At 38.0% G+C, this 19,688-nt stretch overlaps 1 protein-coding gene across 1 annotated transcript; it reads right to left on the bottom strand.

Moving 5' to 3' along the window:
* Positions 1-1,250: 1,250 nt before the first annotated feature.
* On the bottom strand, positions 1,251-15,483 carry Med30 (mediator complex subunit 30). The gene is made up of 4 exons (XM_090339304.1): positions 15,169-15,483; positions 13,089-13,247; positions 11,188-11,292; positions 1,251-4,697 (listed from the first exon to the last, which is right to left on the bottom strand). The coding sequence occupies exons 1-4, from the start codon at positions 15,340-15,342 to the stop codon at positions 4,602-4,604; spliced, it is 534 nt and encodes a 177-aa protein (XP_090195430.1). The 5' UTR covers positions 15,343-15,483; the 3' UTR covers positions 1,251-4,601.
* Between the last annotated feature and the right edge of the window lie 4,205 nt (positions 15,484-19,688).

Here is a 19,688-nt window from a genome sequence, read left to right as displayed (position 1 = left end):
TTGAAAGCATCAAATCTTAGCTCTAATTCCTGTAGCCTTGGTTCCCACCACTGTCTTGGATTCTGTGAGATCTTTTTTTAGTATCTTTTCTTGACTACGGGAGCTAATAATGCCCCCTGGGGTTGAATCTATTTTGAACTGGGTTTCTAACATTTGCCACCAAAATTCTAACCTAGAATAAGATCAACAAATCTCATACATCATTTTACAGAAGAGAAAGCAGAAGTAAGTTTGCCCAAGGTACATATTCCAATACAGTTCATCTTTCTTTGTTCTTCTGTCTGTGGGCATACTCTCCCTCACAAAAAGTTGGTATGTTGAGCACTTGATTTGCTTCTTTGTACATGTTGTAAAACTATGTTTAGTAATCCCCATCATACTTGTATTTGGTCTTAAGTATACTTGGGAGAGATGAAGGCGTACTAGCTTTTTCCCTATGACCTTGGAGCTACCATTCTACAGCAGTGCAACTGCACTAATCATATCAATAATCACTATCAATAGCCATTACAGAGATATTATCTATAGATTCTAGGTCCAAAGAATACAATTCCCACATTCCTTCCAAGAATTGAATTTCTGGCACTTTGAACCAAGAGGCTCAGTGTGATTTGAAAAATATTATATTAAATAGACTTTTATTTCTCAGGTATTTTATCATACCAACCTGGAATTAGTCATATTAGAGACAGTAGTAACTTATTTTATCATTTATATTGGCATTATTTCTGTTTTCTTGTATATTTCTTTTTTATTGTTATTTAGTTCTTTAATTTCACAGTTGTGTTTTTAATGACTACTCTTGCCCACATTTTATTAAATGTATTGTTTTCAATGTTATGGTAGTGTGTGTGTTTTCATTGTATTTTATTATCAGGGAGATGTATAGAGAGGGGTTAGTTACATTCATCAGGTAGTGGGTACAGTATTTCTTAACATTGATACACGTTCATATTTTTATCTCACTTTCTCTCCCCCATCCCTTCCCAATTCTCATGTTTTTCCTCCTTTTCCCTGTCTCAAATAATAAACTTATATACAATATACCAGGTAACAAAGTCAGATACAGTAACAACATGAGATAAAACCATAAGGGGAAAAAAAAAGAAAAGAAATAACTTCGTATAGTACATTAAGAACAACAATAACAAAGATAAACCTATTCCTTCCATATCCTAGATTTCATTTTTAGCCTGATCCTTTATGACCATATGCACATAGCCTTTGAGCTATTGTGATCCTCTGCTAGGAGAATCATAGACATATACTAATGATTATAAATGAGGGAAACCATGGAACCTATCTTTCTTTGGGTCTGGCTTGCTTCACTTAATATGATTTTTTCCAAGTTTTTCCTTTTCCTTACAAAAGGGACAATATCATTATTTCTGAAGGCAGCATAGAATTCAATTGTGTACAAGTGTATCTTCTTGATCCAATCATCTACTAAGGAGCATCTGGGTTGGTTCCGTATCTTAGCTATGGCAAATAATGCTGCAATGAACATCATTGTGCTAGTATTAGTATGCCCTTGTTTCTGGACATTTGGGTAAATGCTAAGGAGTGGGATTACTGGGTCATAGGGGAGCTCTATATTTAGTCTTTTGAGGAATCGCCATAATGCTTTCCAAAGTGGTTGAAGACCAACAACAGTGTAGCAGCATTCCCTTAAGGCCACATTTCTGCCAGCAGCTGCTATTAGATTTTTTGATAATGGTCTAACTAGAAGTGGTATCTCAAAAGTTGTTTTGATTTGCATTCCTTTTATGGACAGAGAGGTGGAGCATTTTTTCATGTGTCTATGGGCCATTCTTATTTCCTCTTCAGAGAAGTCTCTTAGAAATCTTTAGCCCACCTTCTAATGGGATGGTTTTTTTTATTTAATTTTTTGAGCTGTAGAGATATTTTAGATGAGGCCCTTGTCAGCTGTCTGGCTAGTGAAGATCTTTTCCCATTCTGTGGGCTTTTTATTTAACTTGCTAAGTGTCCTATGTTCTGTAGTCCCAGTTGTCAAACGTTTAATTTGTTGTTTTCTGGGCCTTTTTTCAGAAAGTTTCAACCTGTGCCAAGGAGTCCTAGTCCATCTCCTACTCCTCCTGCTTTTTACCTCAAGGTATCTGTTTCTACCACAAGGTCTTTCATTCATTTAGAATTAATTCTGATACAGGGTGACTCTTGAATATTTCTTTCAGATGTCTATTTTATATATTAAAGTCTTTAAAGGTTGGTTAAACAAAGTATATGGAAAATAAAATTGTACTTTCAGTAAACTATTCTATACTTGCATTATTTGACTCTAGAATTTCAGTGGTTTACCCACTGGGCAGCTGCCACAGACATGTATGTGCATTAGTGAAACAGTACTTTTACAATACTAAAACCTTAAGGCAAAACTTTTTTTGTTATCAGTAGGAAAATATTAAATTCACAGGAATAACTAACCATAGTACATTATTTGCAACAGCAACCACAATGTCAAGATGTTGACACAAAAACCTGTAAAACTTTGCAGTTCTTAATGAATAGTGGTTTAATTAGGTCTATGTAGTACCATGGAACGTTACAACAGGTCTTCAACCTCCTCACCGCAGCATCATACATCATTACTTCTGCTCTGATTTTCAAGATATCTACGTGGGTAAAGTCCCCATCACACTGATATGGCAACTGTACACAAGGAGTCTAAAGATGTCTGTATAGTTTGGCTTGTCTTCTTGCACTTTGCCACCTGTTAGAGTTATCTGTAAAGCTTAGAATGCAGTGTTTTCTTTTTTTAACTCAAGGCTGGTGCTGTACTTCTTGAGCCACACCCCCACGTCTTGATTTTTTTGGTAGTTAATTGGGAATAGAGGTCTCACTGATCCTCAAATATCTGTCTCCTAAACAGCTAGGATTACAGGGATGAGTCACTGGTACCTGGCAGTTTTGCCTATTTTTATTAGATAAGCATCCGTGAATGCTATAAAACTGAAAAGGTTGAAAAATGTAGGTAATGAGAAGCCAACAAACACCCTTCTAAGTTGGATCCTCAACCCCCCTAATTCCACAACCAAAAGGAATTCAGTTTCTTCGGTAATCTTCCAAAGAAACTTGATCCATATGTAGGAAAGAAAACAAACAATATTTTAATAGGGTCAATTCATACCAGCTTGGCTGGTAGGGGCTTTGGAATCGGGATGGAAAAGTCTAGTTCCCATAAGCAGACCTGTAAAGGATTCACTGTAAGCTGAAAAATCACTTGTTATGTACAACTTAATTTATTATTATTTATTTATTTAGCCAGTCCTAGGCTTGAGCTCAGGGCCTGAGCCCTGTCCTTGGGCTTTCTCAAGGCTAGAGCTCTACAACTTGAGCCTCAGTACTATTTCTGGCCTTTTTCTATGTATGTGGTACTGAGAAATCAAACCTGGGTCTTCATGTATGCTAGGCAAGCACTCTACCACTAGGCCCAACTCCCGGCCCTATACAACCTAATTTAAAACTCATTTGTGTGTCTAAAACACATGATTAGGTTGCATCTGAAAAATAAGATAGTGGCTCCTTGATCTAAAGCAGGTAGCACATCAACATAATTTTAATTTGTGCTGTCCTCAAATCACATTTCTTTGCTTTTATGGTATCAATGAAGATCAAATACCTTGAAGAATATGGCTCATTCTCAGTAATAAAGTTCTCTTTTAACTGGTTTGAGTATAAACCTGAATTTAAAAAATTGAACCAAGGTAGTAATACATATATTTAATTAATTTGTATCACAGATTTATGTTAACAAGTGTGTGTATATGTGCACCTGTGCGTGCATGCATGTATGCACGCGCATCAGTTCTGGTGCATGAATTCCAGGTCTCAAGTTCTTGCTTGGCCTTTTCACTCATAGCTGGTGCTCTACCATTGGAGCTACACCTCCAGTTCCAGCTCTTTGATAGGGATGAAGAGTCTCTCAGATTTGCTTTCCTGGATGGGCTTTAGGATGTGGTCCTAAAATATCAGCATCCTGAACAGCTAGAATTATACAGACATGAACCATAGGTATTTTAATCTAAAAACACTTAAATTAATTTTTTTTTCTTTTTTTTTTTTGCCAGTCCTGGGCTTGAGCTCAGAGCCTGAGCACTGTCCTTGGACTTTCTCAAGGCTAGAGCTCTACCACTTGACCCTTAGCACCACTTCCGGCTTTTTTCTATGTATGTGGTACCAAGGAATCAAACCCGGGTCTTCATGCATGCTAGGCAAGCACTTTAACCACTAGGCCAAACTCCCGGCCTTAAATTAATTTTTTTCTAAAAGGACAATTAAACATAACATTTAAAACATATTTACAAAATTTAATTTCTTAAAAGAAATTATTCAATTCATAAAATTAACCAAAAAAACTCTGTAAATATTATTACACCGATCTTTTGTAGATGCAACAGATATTTTTTTTAAGTTGGGATACTATAATGTAAAATTACAATGTAAAAATAGCAATTAAAAGAGGAGATAAATAGTACTTCCCAAGGGGGGGGAAAAAACCCACAACAACTTAGTGGGGACAAAAAAAACAAAAACAAACCCCACAGTGATATAACATGTGCACAGTTGGGAATTTAAATACCAGTCTAGTTTCTCATTGCCAACATGGCATTTATATCCCAGATGAGATTTCGTAATTGATCCATAATCTGCTTCAGCTGTTGATTCTTCTGTTTGAGTTTCTGTGGAAACAAAAGAATTTACCAAAAATGTTATGTGAAACACAGACACAAAGTTAGACGAGTACAGTGTAGTAAGCCACGATTCTAATAACCCAGACAGAAATTGAGGAAAATAATCCCGTAATGCAGACAGCCTTTATCCTTTTCATTCTTTAAGTACTGTGACTGGACCCTTGAATTTTAATTCAGCCCAGAGGCCTGTGGCTCAGTGTCTGTTGTCAACTCTTTGTATTCTCACACTTCCACTGGAATAAGTTATACATTTAATTGCAAGAAGTACATGGATCTTTCAAGGGCAGTGGGACATATGGTTAGTAGCACACTTTTGAGTCAGATTCACTGGGTGTTCAGATATTCTACCCTTCCCTAATATAAACTGGTAAATTACTGAACTTTCCACCAGAAAAATACAGAAAGTAATCAAACCTATTTCCTAAGAGTACTTAGGAGGATTAACTTGATCACAAAAAGTGTTACAAGGCAGTGGGGAGTTGGCATGTTAGTGGTACCATGCTTGCCTAGCATGCACGAAGACCATGGTTCAATTCCTTGGTACCACATACATAGAAAAAAGCCAAAAGTGGTGCTGTGGCTCAAGTGGTCGAACTCTAGCCTTGAGAAAATCCAAGGACAGTGCCCAGGCCCTGAGCTCAAGCCAGAGACCTGGTGGGGTGTGTGTGTGTGTGGGGGGGAGTGTTACATGGGTCTGGCATTGTAACTATTCAGTAAATGTTAATAGCACATACAGAGTGTAAACCATCAATACAAAAATAACATAAGATAAAGATACTGTAACAATATGAGATAATCAAGGTATAGCAAAGAGATGAGAGATAACATAGTACATTAAGGACAACAATCACTCATTATATGGCTTTTGTTTCAATATCCTGGAGGTCCTTTCAATTAGCTTCATAATATATGGCCTTATGTATCAAGGTTTTGCTCTATTGCAGATCTCTGCTAGTAGAGCCCAAGGTTTCTACTGATTATAACAAATGAGGGAAACCATTGAGCCTAAGTTCCTTTGAGTCTGGCTTAATTCACTTAATATGATTTTTTTTCTAAGTCTTTCCATTTCCTAACAAATGGGGCGATGTCATTCTTTCTGACAGCAGCATAGAATTCCATTGTGTTTGTATTTGGTTATTTGAAATTGGATAGGGAAGGGGGGGAAAACAAGATGAGGAGTGGGGGTGGGGGGGAGGGAAATGGGGACAAGACATGAGAAAGGGTATCAATGTATGTGAATTAATGGACCTTCTATCTGACAAATATAATGTAACCCTTCCATTAATTACATTAAAAATATATGAAAAAAATAACATAATAAAAATACAGTGTCCTTCAGGTCGGAAATTTCTTAATAAAGACCCAGAAACACAACAAATCAAAGAAAGTTTGGACAAATGGGACTGCATTAAACTGCAGAGCTTCTGTATGGCAAAGGACATAGCTAGCAAGTTAAACAGAAGGCCCACAGAGTGGGAGATCTTCATTAAACATACAACAGACAAAGGCCTCATACCTAAAAAATATCAATAGCTAAAAAAAATTAAATCTCTCCAAAACTAATCTCCAAAGAAATAACTATTCCATTAAAAGATGGGCTAAAGACTTAGAGACTTCTCTGAAGAAATAAGAATGGACTGTAGACACATGAAAAAATGTTCAATATCTCTAGCCATAAAAGAAATGCAAATCAGCAGGCAGTATTTACCATAGCAAACATATGAAGCCAACCCAGATGTCCCTCAGTTGACCAGTGGATCAACAAGACGTGGTATTTATACACAATAGAATTCTGTGCTGCTGTCAGAAAGAACAACATTGCCCCATTAGTAAGGAAATGGAAAGACTTAGAAAAAAATCATATTAAGCGAAGTAAGCCAGACTCAAAGGAACATAGGCTCAAATGTTTTCCCTCATTTGTCATAATCCGTATAAACCTTGGGCTCTCCTAGCAGAGATTTATAATAGAGCAAAATCTAGATATATAAGGCCATATAGGATGCATCTAAATGAAAGGACCTCCAGGATATAGAAACAAAAGCTATATGAGTGATTGTTGTCCTTAATGTACTATGTTATCTCTCATCTCTTTTGCTGAATCTTGGTTATCTCATATTGTTACAGTATTTCACCTTGTTATCTGATATATTGTATATATGCATATTTGGTTATTTGAAATAGGATAGGGAAGGGGGGAAAACAAGATGAGGGGCGGGATTTGGGGAGGGAAATGGAAACCAAGAAATGAGAAAGGGTACTAATGTTTGTGAAGTAATGCACCTTCTATCTGGTGAATATAATGTAACCCTTCTAATAATTACAATAAAAACATATATATATATAAAGAAGTGCAAATCAAACAACTCTGAGATTCTACCTTACTCCAGTAAGAATGGCCATGATCAAGAAATCTAGTAACAACAGATGCTGGTGGGATGTGGACAGGAGGGATCGCTACTGCACTGTGGGTGGGAGTGTAAACTCATTCAACCACTATGGAAAACAGTATGGCAATTCCTCAAAAGACTAAACATAGAGCTCCCCTATGACCCAGCAATTCCACTACTTGGAATTTACCCAATCGTCCAGAAACAAGGACATACTAAAGCCACTAGCACAACGATGTTCACTGCAGCACTATTTACCATAGCAAAGGTATGGAAACTATCCAAATGCCCCTCAGTAGATGACAGGATCAACAAGATGTGTTTATACACAATGGAATTCTATGCTGCCATTAGAAAGAATGACACTGACCCATTTGTAAGGAAATGGGAAGATTTGGAAAAAAATCACATTAAGTGAAGTAAATCAGACCCAAAGGAACATAGGCTCAATGGTTTCCCTCATTTGTAATAATTAGTACAATCCTTTCCCAGCAGAGGATTACAATAGCTCAAAATCTAGATACATAAGGCAATATAGGATGAGGCTAAATAAAAGGACCTCTAGGATATGGAAACAAGAGCTATGTAATGTGTGATCGTTGTTCTTAATGTACTATGTTTTTTCTTATCTCTTTTGTTGCCCCTTGGTTATTGTCATATTGTTTCAGCATCTTGTTACCTGGTATACTGTGTATACGTTTATTTGTTTATTTGAATAGGAAACAGGGGGGAAAACAAGATGGGGTGGAGGAAAATGGGGACAAAAACATGAGAAGTATTATCAATGTATGTGAAGTAATACACCTTCTATCTGGTGAATATAACTGCAGCTCTTCTATTAATTACAATTTAAAAAGAACTTAAAAAAATACAGTGCCCTCATCTAATTAGTCTTTGAGAAGGGAGACAGATGTTCCTATCCACAGCATGAAGCAACTATTGCAACATATTTCTAATTCTTAAGAAATCAAAACAGTCCTGTGTCCAATGCAATAACTTTCACAAGGTAGATTGCTATGCGCCTGAAAGGCTCATGGCTGTAACTCCACACCTATGTTTCTAAATCTACTAGGCTAGGGCTCATAAACTCCTCTAAGCTTCCTTCCTTCAAGTCCTAACACAGTAGATGACACTGATAAAAATAAAGTGCTGCATGGAATATTTACTAGTTATTATTATAGAAATACCATTCATAACAGTTTGGAAATAGTATTTGGAGCAACAATATTTAACTGTATTCTTTTAAAAATGGAAATATATATATATATATAATCTGATATACTTTTTGACACCTCATTAATTCATAAAAAATAAGAGTACCAAAAATAAGTAATTTTAAAGATAATATCAAAATATAGGCAAACTTAAAAAGTATACAATACTATAAGGTACTTGGATAGTTTCTCTCAAAGATGGTGGTAAGTTTTAAATTAAAAAATTAGCACACAAGTAAAACATCTAGAGTCAAAACACGTTCTGAGACTATCAACAGTGAAGTTGACAGTTATGCTTATTAGTAGTTAAACTGTAAATAAATTTTCATGACACGATATAGGATTTAATATATACAATCTTGCTGCTGATTGATTCTAAGGGAGTTTGACAGCTGCTATTTTCAAAATCTATCAGCTGTGCATAATTTGTTACATTTAACAGGTGAATATAGAAACAGAGTAGATACTTACAAATATGTTTATGCTAAGTCAGATCAGGTAATCTAATATTCATACAAAGGCTGTGACATTTGATCAAACATGTCTTAGCTTCTACCTGCATGGACTCGATTATGTGTCAACCCTGTAAACACTACCCATGACACCTTTCAATTTCATTTTACTTTAACAGACAGAATTGTGCTGGGCAAAATAAAATTCACTCTTGTGGTTCTAAAGCATAAAGCATATTTTGTCAGTCCTGAGGCTTCAACTCTGAGCCTGGGCATTGGCCCTAAGCTCTTCAGCTTAAGGCTATGGCTACGGCCCTACCGCTGGACCTGGGCATTGTCCCCAAGCTCTTCGGCTCAAGGCTACTGCCCTACCCCTTGAGCCTCAGCGCCACTTCTGGTTTTCTCATGATTAACTGGAGAAAAGAGACTCTTCATCTTTAGTGCTCAGGCTGGCTTTGAAACATGATCCTCAGATCTCAGCTACTTCTGAGTAGCTAGGATTACAGGCATGAGCCACTGTACCCAGCAGCATATCCTGTTTTAAACAGGATATCATCCTTTACTTGGGTGGCAGGGTTTTAGGACTGCAGGAAATATGAGAAAGTGAAAAGTAGTTAAAGCCAAAATCCATACAATGTCAAGAATACACTACAGTTCATATTTGAAAATAACCAATTGAAGGAACACAAATCTACTTATTTTGCTTATTTAGAAGAAAAAAGAATGTGCATTAGAACATTCTGATCATTTTAACTAAATACAAACCTCCTGTAATTTTAGTGTAACAGAGATACATATAACACCTTATTTTATGTTATTTTATTTAATTTTATTGGTTGTAGGACTTGAACTCTGTCTGGGGGTTTGAGCTCTTCAGTTCAAGGCTAGAGCTCTACCACTTGAGGCATAGCACCACTTCCTAATACCTTATTTTATATAATCAAATGCCCATGAATTTAAAACTAAGCTGTTAAACTGAGCACAGTGGCTTACGCCTATAATCCTAGCTACACAGGAGGCTAAGATCTGAGGATCGCATTTCAAAGCCAGCCCAGGCACTAAAGACCATGAGATTCTTATTTCCAAGTACTATACAAGGATGGTCTCAGTCTTGGTTTAGGCCTTTTTATGGAACAGTTATAGACTTTAGTTGTTTTTCCAAAGAGTTCTTCCCACCATTCTAATAAGCTGATGAATACTATCTTAACTCGTTTTCCAAACCTGTGTCTAACTTACTGCCCTTGTTTTAACTTCTAAAGTAAGATTAAACACAGCATATGAAGCCTTCTATTTTATGCCTGCTTTTTAATTTCTGGTGGTTGGGTTTGAACTCAAGGCCTAGGCACTGTCCCCGAGTTCTTTTTGCTCATGGTTAGTGTTCTACCATTTTGAGCCACAGCTCCACATTTAGTTTTCTGGTAGTTAATTGGAGATGAGTCTCATATACTTTCCTGCCCAGCTGGCTTTGAAACGGGATCCTTAGATCTCACCTTCCTGAGTAGATAGGAGCCACTAGCACCTGGCTTATGCCTGCTTTTAATAAGAATATCTTGCACTTTACTTCTAAAAAAAATTTATCTGACTGGAAAAGAAAGTTTTCAAAGGGAAAAAAATAATTCCCAGAAACAATCTTAATTTTTTTAACTGGTATCTGAACCACTAACTGGTATCAAATTATATCAAATGTCTTTTAGTCACTTAAGGAAAAATTTTTCAGTGTACTGATACTCTGAATTATGTGAATAAATTGAACTATGCTCATATAACTCAAAAAACTTCTTAGTACACTGATGAAAACTATTATCTGGGATTAAAAGAGTCTGTGATCTGTACTTACAAAAATGATGTTGATAGCTTTATTCATTGTAATATTTCTGTTATGTGCTTGGGCCATATTTCCATCACTAAACTGATAACTCTTTTACTATCTGATGTTTTGTGAGAACTATATGTGAACATTATCTTCCTATACTTCAAAAAATATTTAGCCATAAATGCATTTCTGTCAACTTTCTTTCAGGAACTGGAACATGATAAGGCTTTCATAACACTTGCAATTTCTTATTCATGCAATGAGGTGTTCATATTTCCTGTTTGTAATTTTTTTTTATCATTTTCTGCTCCAAATATGATGTAAGCTAGAAAGGTACGATTTAAAGAAAAGTAAATGGCCTGTGACTGAGAGCCCACAGACTTCTCTAATAGTTGAAAGAGGTAGATCGGGTGAATTCTGCAATCTCTCTTCTGACTACTCAGACGGCATTTCTGCTTACCTTTCAGCTTTTGGCCATATTCTAAATAGGTTAAGTTTGCTGCAAAAACTTCATGTGTGATTCCATAATTTAAATTAGGTATCTGAGACACACTCGACTCCAAAGCAATTTTCATCAAAAGTTCTGAAATATAAAATGAACAGGTAACTCACTTTATTTACTTCAGCTATTTCACGTCTTTCTTCACTGGGAAATCGAGGTGGGCCAGCCCGATCGTCGTTCTTGGAGCCATCTTCTTCCACATACGGAATAAGTTGCTGGGAGTGAAATAAAACATATAGTCTAAATAGTCCGGTTAGACTGGCACAGAGATAACAACAGACTAAGATCACTTTTCATACTTTTAATTCTTTAAAAGTAAATTTGAATTCAGGTGATGGCTGAAGCAATAGCTTTAGAAGTTCATCAGTTCAATGCATTCCACATCTTACTCTTCAGATTTCTTCCGTAAAATAGTGCTTCTAACACTATTTATCACATACTAAATAATGCTTTCATTTTTTAATCAGTAAATTTCTAATTGCTAGACATAAAGGGCGAGATACTAAAAATGTAATATCAAAAAGATAATTTCTGCCCCAATGAAATATAGTCTACCAATAAAAGTTTTCATCCCTCATTTTCCTTCACTTCTCTTCATCATGACACAAAGTCAGTCCTAGTTTGATCTCCCCATTGGGACCATTTCTTTCCAGGATATTGTAGGAGCTTTTTCTTCCCCACGACACTTCTTCTATGTGATCACTCTACAGGAAATACTAATTGCATAAATTATTGTTTGTTGTAAGTAAGAGGGCATCTAGGTTTCTCAGCTATCTTTGGTGGTGGGAATAATACAGCTTGTTAACAGGAAAAATCTCTTTATAGAATATTTTTACATACACCAGGCTAATATAACCAGATCTAAAAGAATGCAGTTTTGAAACATAACTATTCCACTACTTAGAAAATTTACCGTAATACTGATGAATAATCTTTTATCTATAAATCACTTTCATAAAAAACATTATAAAAGTATTTTATGATACTGTTAAAAGTTCTACTTAAAAAAATAAAGTATGAATACAAAAGCAGATACTGACAGCAATGATAAAATTTTTCACAGACTGCTGGGAGTTTGGCCTAGTGGTAGAGTGCTTGCCTAGCACACACAACGAATGGGGTTCGATTCCTTGATACCAGACACAGAAAAAGCTGGAAGTGGTGCTGTGGGCTCAAGTGGTAGAATGCTAGCCTTGAGAAAGCCCAAGGACAATGCTCAGGGCCTGAGCTCAAGTCCCACAAGTGGCAAAAAAATAAAAGTCTGGCAAAATTTTTCAGACAACAAAAATTAAAAAAAAAAGATTATCACTCTAATCCTGGGAATCAATGTCTATGAGAAATTATTACTTATTTATGTGCCAGTCCTGGGCTCTGATCCCAAGCATCTTTTGCTCAAGGTTAGTGCATTACCACTAAGAGCCACAGCCCCACTTCTGTTTTTCTTAAGTCTTACAGACTTTCCTGTCCAGGCTGACTTTGAACTAAGATCCTCAGATCTAAGCCTTCCAAGTAGCAAGGATTACAAGCATGAGCCACCAGCTACTGGCTGTATGAAAAATTACTAATGTGAAAATAATCCATATACATCATATCTCCATCTTCTCTGTTTAAAAGTAAATATACACTGGGCCAGGAGTTTGGCCTAGTGGTAGAGTGCTTGCCTAGCATGCACGAAGACCCAGGTTCGATTCCTCAGCACCACATCTATAGAAAAAAAAAAAGCTGGAAGTGGTGCTGTGGCTCAAGGGTAGAGCTCTAGCCTTGAGAAAAGTCCAAGGACAGTGTTCAGGCCCCTAGTTCAAGCCTCACAACTGGCAAAAAAAAAAAAAAAAAAGTAAATACACATATGAGTAAAAATATCACAAGGAAATCCTCCCTTGTATCGCTAATGTATACTAATAAAAAAAGTGATCCCAATAAAATTCAAAATTAGGCAATTCTGCTAAAAAATGCAGTTGTCTGGTCACGATTTCGCCTCCCCTCGCGTGTTCCCTCTCTCATGGAAACTCACCTCTACTGGAATGGGGTCCATTCCTCCACAGTTTTCATTACACTTGTCATACACCAACCGCAGCTTCCTGAATAGAATAGAAAGTTGGCGAAGATGGTCCTGGAGCTTTGTTAACCGGTCCTGATACGTTCCAGTATGGTAAGTGACACCATTTGGTAGCTTGTGGGAAAGACAAAATAATTTCAAAATATTATAATGCAAATTGAGATTTGTACAAATAATCTCTATGTAAAGCTAAGTAATAGAAACAATTTTTAACATCACATGACTGTTTCTCATGATCAAATTTAATTAAAAATGTTTAAATCAAACAGACAATTCACTATGTATATGTATACAAGTACATGAAAACTTAAAAGTAATACATGCACATTTTTTAGCAGCCTGGCATACATGTTTCATCACAAGTCTTAAAAAAAAAACTTATCTGATAAGTCCTCTAAACAATTAAATATTTTTCTTTCCTTTTTAATGTTTAAAATATAACTTTAAGAAGATTGCATAATTTTAATAGTTTACTATTTCATAAAGGAGACAAACTAGTAAACTCAATCAGGAAGGTAAAACACATTGTTTTAAAAAGAACTTTCAGGACAAAAAGAACAGTATTCTGTTACTGCGAAAAAAAAATTTCAAAATATTTAACTGTAATCATTAAGATGCTCAAAGTATCATTTCTGGGGTGGGGCTGGGGGCTGTCAAGATATGAATGACATACAACCCCCCCAAAAAAAACCAACAACAGAATCATCAGTATTTACAAAAGGCATAAAAATAAAACAATCCAAAGAGAATCAGTACAAAATTAAGACAGAGCACAGGAGCCTCAATTTCATCTATAAAGACAAAAAGAGGGGCCATAAGATTTTCTAGAAGAAAACTTCGAGAAGAAAATCATTTTATTTTGCGTTAGGTATGACTTTTTTAGATAATAAAATTATGATCTGGAAAAAATAAATTTATGGTGGTATTTCATCAAAATGTTAAGTTCTGTTTCTAAATGATAGTGTGAAGGAAGGCCACAAACTGGTATAAATATCTGCAAAGCAAGAATATATACAAGTACTGACATAGGATGAGGATAAATTAGAACCATCTAGGATTACTAATGAAATATAAACACCCACTTGGGATAAATTATCTTAAAATGTTAAGCAGACATAACATACAACCCAGCAATTGCATTCCTAAACTGTTTATCAGAAAGAAATTAAGACACATATTGTTAATTGATCATTCACAGCGTTATTTACAATGACCTCAAAGTGGAAACAGCCCAAATGTTTACCTAACAGATGCACAGATATAGAATTGACAGTGAAATACCACTCAGTAATAAAAGGGAAAGAATGGTTTATTTTCACAGGCTGAAAAAAAATCCAGACAGATAAAAAGACTACCCATTGTGTAGTTCCTCCCTCTCACACACACACAGACACACACAAATCTAGAAAATGAAAATTAATTCATGATGACAGAAATTTGGCTAACGGTGAACTGCATGGTTGGCAAAGACTTCACAAGGGCAAGATAGGTCTTTTGAAGGTGATTGGTTTTATTTACAATGTGTGCGATGTGTTCGCAACCCCATCAATTTGGCATCGTTTATTGTAATGCTAGGTTTGACAGGAAATGGGGAAGACTGTTAATTCTGCACAAAAAAAAAAAGTGGCTAGTGGGATGTAAAGTCTTCAGGTGTTTGGACCAATCATCTGGAGATAGATTGCTCTGCAGAGGTGTCCAGGGCATCTGAGGAGGGAAGTGGGGGGTACGCCTCCCCCCCGGTGCCTTGCAAGGTGCCACGTTCCATCTGGAAAACGTGGCTTCACTCTTTCAGAAATCCATTCTGGAAAGCATGCACCTGCAGCCCCGCGGAGGGGCGGATGTAGCCCTGGGGGACACTTTTAAGGGTAGGAAGGGGGCGACCCCGAGGGAGGTTTTCCTGGGCGATCCCACCGACGGCCGAGGGCGCCCGGAGACGAGGAGGCGTGGCCCCAGCCGGCGGCCCCCAGCCCGCCGACCCCAGGCCCCAGCCAGCCCTTCTCCCCGCCCGGACGCCCTCCGGCCGCCCCCACCCGACCTGCATGTTCCTCAGGAGCTGGAAGATCTCCATGGTGCGGTACACGATGTCCTGCACCGTCTCCTGCCCGATTCGGCAGAGCGATGCCGTGTTGACCTCCCGGGCGGCCTGCTGAGCCTGAGGCCCCGCGAAGGGTCCCGGAGCCATGCCGGACGCCAACGGAGGGGTGGACATGGCGCGCCCGCGGGCCCAGGCTCGCAGGTGCAGGCCGGCGGAGGTCGGGGGTCCCCCCCGAAAGCAGGCCGCGGCGGACCTCCGCGTGGAAAGCAGCTCGAAACACGCGGGCCGCGGATTTCAAAACACTGAGCGCGACTTCCGCCCCCGTGACGCGACGCGTAATGTATACGTCACGGGCACCGCCTACGGGCAGGACCTGGGAACCCAGGTGAAGCCGAGCAGGATTGGACGGGACGCGTGAGCCGAGCCAAATGGACGGTTGAACTAGCCAATCATCATTAGCGCTCCGGGCAGCGGCAGCGGCACGTGAGGGGGCGGGGCGGGGCTTCCCGGAGCGGGTGGTTGGAATCTCAGCCCAGGGTAGAGGTTCCTCCCCACCCAACTCTCCTGCGGTGTAGGGTTTCGTGCTGAGCACCCTTTCATAACTAGCCCGGGAGGTTTGCGGTATTATTTTTATACAGACAAACTGCAATTGAAGCTTAGCAAGATTTAAACCTGTGCTTGCAAGAAACCAACTCTCAGGTTACATTCGATCCCTGCTTCTCTCTCTCAAACGGGTCAACACTGCACACACATGAAAATACATTTCGTTCTTATTCTGACACCTGAGGTAAATTCCACGACCTTCAGTGGCGTCCTAAAACTGCAGGAAATAACCCAGTTAAGTAGTGAGTAAAAATACTATTTTTCTTCCTACCTGCAAGCCTCTGGTAAGCTTTGATTTACAAGTGAGGCCCAGAAAAGATTAATGATCATAACTAATAATAGATTATAATAATACACCGTGGAGCCGGTGATGTAGAATAATATACAATGGAACAATATAGCATAAAATATAACAATACATGGTAAAAGTACAGATTGTAGAGTTTCTCATACATTATTTGTGGACATTGGATTGACATTGGCTAACTGAAACCACAGAAACAGAAATTTCAAATAAAGGAGAAGATGCTGGTGGCTCACACGTATAATACTAGCTACTCAGGAGGTTGAGATTTGATGACCATAAGTCAAATCCAGCCCATGAAGGTGTAAGTCTTTTATCTCCAATTAACCACCCAAATGCACGAAGTGGAGGCATGATTTAAATGTCAGCTGTGCATAAAAAAGAGAGTATATTAAGGTCCTGAGTTCAAGTAATGGCACACAGAAAAAAAAGTCTCTCTTTCAAATAAGGGAGGACTAGTGTAATGTTTCATATTTTATATAACTTTGTTGTGTTTATTTTCTGACTTCCTTTAACTCTATAGACACATTCTACATTCAAGCTGGGAAGAAAAAGAGACTGTGTGATCTTATTCAAAACATTTAAGAAGCAAAATTGAAGGTGCTCAGTAAATAATTGTTGGATAGATTCTATATGGCATTAAAAATACAAAAATAACCCCACAAACAAAATAACAACAAAACCCCACTAATCTCCTACTGGTCTTACACTCAGTTCGAAGATAAAAAGAAGTCGAGAATGTACAAATTGGTAATAGGGACAAAACTACTGCATTTTGGAAAATATTTAACACTATATTAGATTTTTCAGGCCATGCAAAATCTGTTACCATCTGACAAACATTTACTGAATAGCTACTATGTTCTGAGTGCTAGGAATGGAGAGGGAAGTGAGAAGCAAAAGAACTCTCCTGGGGACAGAAAACTTAATCAGTGTGAATATATAAAATTGGTTGAATATATAAAAACAAAAGTAAAAGATTCTGGCATCATGATTAGGACACTGGGCATGACGCATAAAGGCAATAAGTTGAAATTTAGAGGTAAAGAAGACTGGAGTGTTTCCTGTGAGGGGTTGGGAGCATGGAAGGCCATTGTTAACACCAATGTTTCCTAGGATCTGGGGGGAAAGAAGACTTATTTTGAGCACAAGTGGTTGGGAAATAAGACTAAAAATGGGTACACACTGGGAGGGCCTTCTAAGCCAAGTAAACAAATTTAGACAAACAGAAGCCACTGAAAACTGTCAAGGAGAGAGCAGTCACCTGAATTAATTTTTTTAGTGTTTTATCCTTAAGTAGTTGTATAGAGGTTTCAATTTCAACACAACTATATTAAATATTTTTTGCCAGTCCTGGGGCTTGAACTCAGGGCCTGGGCATTGTCCTTGAGCTTTCTCAAGGCTAGAGCTCTACCACTTGAGCACTGCTTCTGGCTTTTTCTGTGTATGTGGTATTGAAGAATCAAACCTGGGTCTTTGTTCATGCTAGGTAAGCACTCTACCACTAGGCCAAACTCCTAACCCTAAATGTAGAATTTTTGTGTGTTAGTGGGGCGGGGAGGGGGGAGAGGAGGCCTCATCATGGGGCTTGAACGGGCTATTCAGCTCAAGGCTACTGCCCTACCCTTGAGCCAAGCCTCACTTCCTGTTTTCTAGAGGTTAACTGGAGATAAAGAGTCTCAGGCCCTTTTGTGCCCAGGCTTGGCTTTGAAACTTGATCCTCAGATCTCAGCCTCCTGAATAGCTAGGATTACAAGCGTGCGCCACCGCTCCACTAGAATGGTTTTTGAACAAATTCCCCAAGGGCAATGCTTTTACTGATGCTGATCTGAATTACAGAAATTGCCCTTAAATACATATTTCATAGTATAGAGACTTTGTTATTGCCTGGATGGGGATCATAAGAAAAGGAAGAAACCAAGAATGGGACATATGCTGGTCTTGGATAAATTGGTGAAGTTTATGTTATTTACCAAGATTGTGTATAAAGAAAAAAAGTTCTAGAGAAATGATTCCTTATATTAGTTCTCTCTGGCTGCTGTAACAAGTTAGCTCAAACACTGTGGCTTAATGTAACACAGATATATTGTTATGTTTTTAAGCTCAGATGTCTGAAATGAGCCTCCCTGAGCTAATCTCCAGGTGTTGTCAGGCTTCGTTCCATTGTGGAGGTTATTTGGAAGAGTCTGATTTCTGTCCTCTAGTTTCTAGAGGTTTTGGTCATTCTTTTGCTTATGATCCCCTTTGATTTCTTTAAAGCCAACTTCCTAAAGAGAGGAAGCAGGGAAGATGAATACATTTGTAATAGTCAATGCATATCCTATGAAACTCAGAAAACTCAAGAAAGGGTTTGGTTTGGGGAGGTTTGGAGAAGGATAAAATGGATGTCAATCGCAATGCCTTGTACTTACTAACTCACATGTTGAAGGATACAACTAAACACAACTAAAGATAATAAAACCGACCAGAGTTTGCCTGTTGTGTTTTGTTGCAATGCTACATCTCTTTTTAAATACTGTATATTATTATCATTATCTCTTAAGTCATTGCACAAAGGAATTGTCTTTCAACAAAGGTGCTTATGAATACAGTGCATCTTGACCAATGTCAGCCCTCCACAGCTCTTGTTCCAAGTTCTCCATTTCCATTTTCCATATTAAAATAACCCTGATGATTACACTGGCTTCATCTATACAATTCATAGTATCTTCTTCCCTTGTTGGATGTTTTCTAACTTCAGTTTCAGCAGCTTCCTTAATTCCTCCTTGCTTTACAACATAATGCATTCACAAATTTTGAGGATGACATAAAGAATACCTCAGTACCTTCCTCCTAGTAGTTCATTCATCTACAACTAAATCTAATTTGAATTCCTTAAGTGGGAAATTTTAAACTAACCGCAACCTGACTGTATTTGATATCAATGTGTTTTCTGAGAACACAGTAATTCAGTGCCCTTACTTTAAATGATCCAGAAGGCAAATTACCATCTCTCTTGACCTAGTCTGCAGCAACTCCCAGTGTGTCATTGACTCTTGTGTAATTCAGGATCAGAGCTACCTTTGTGTTTGTTGCCATAGGAAATGCTGACCTTTGTATTTTCTATCACTGAAGAAAACATGGAACAACTCTGAAATTTTGTTGTTGTAGTTGTTGTATGTGTGTGTGTGTGTGTGTGTGTGTGTGTGTGTGTGTGTGTGTGTAGTCAAAACACTGTGATAGTAGAATGAAAAGGCTACAGTCCAAACCTCCTAAGAATCAGTAAAAAATAGTATTTGGGAATACACTAAGTAGATAGCAGTAGGCGTTTGGAATAGGAAAGGTGTAGATGCACAGTGAAGAAAGATCTCAGGAGCCACAGTAGAAGAAAATCCTTCCCACAAGTCGGCATAGTGGATTCCAGACCTGCTTTGTCACTCAATGGTTTTGTGTTCTGGACAGGCTTACAACACATGCAGCACATGTGTTTTACTAAGTCTCTTGTACTTTTCATTGTATTGGCCATACCATGGAATTCTTCAATCTGATTTCAGTCCACTGAGATCACTATGCAAGACGTGGCAAGGGACAGGGATGTAACTCAGCCATCACTGCTGTGACCTTAGCCCTCTAG

Source organism: Megascapheus bottae, chromosome 9 (genome assembly GCF_031878675.1).
Source record: "Megascapheus bottae isolate mThoBot1 chromosome 9, mThoBot2.hap1, whole genome shotgun sequence".
NCBI classification, from domain to species: domain Eukaryota; kingdom Metazoa; phylum Chordata; class Mammalia; order Rodentia; family Geomyidae; genus Megascapheus; species Megascapheus bottae.
The sequence above is the reverse complement of the archived record's forward strand: the minus strand, read 5'-3'. Positions and strand labels throughout refer to the sequence as shown.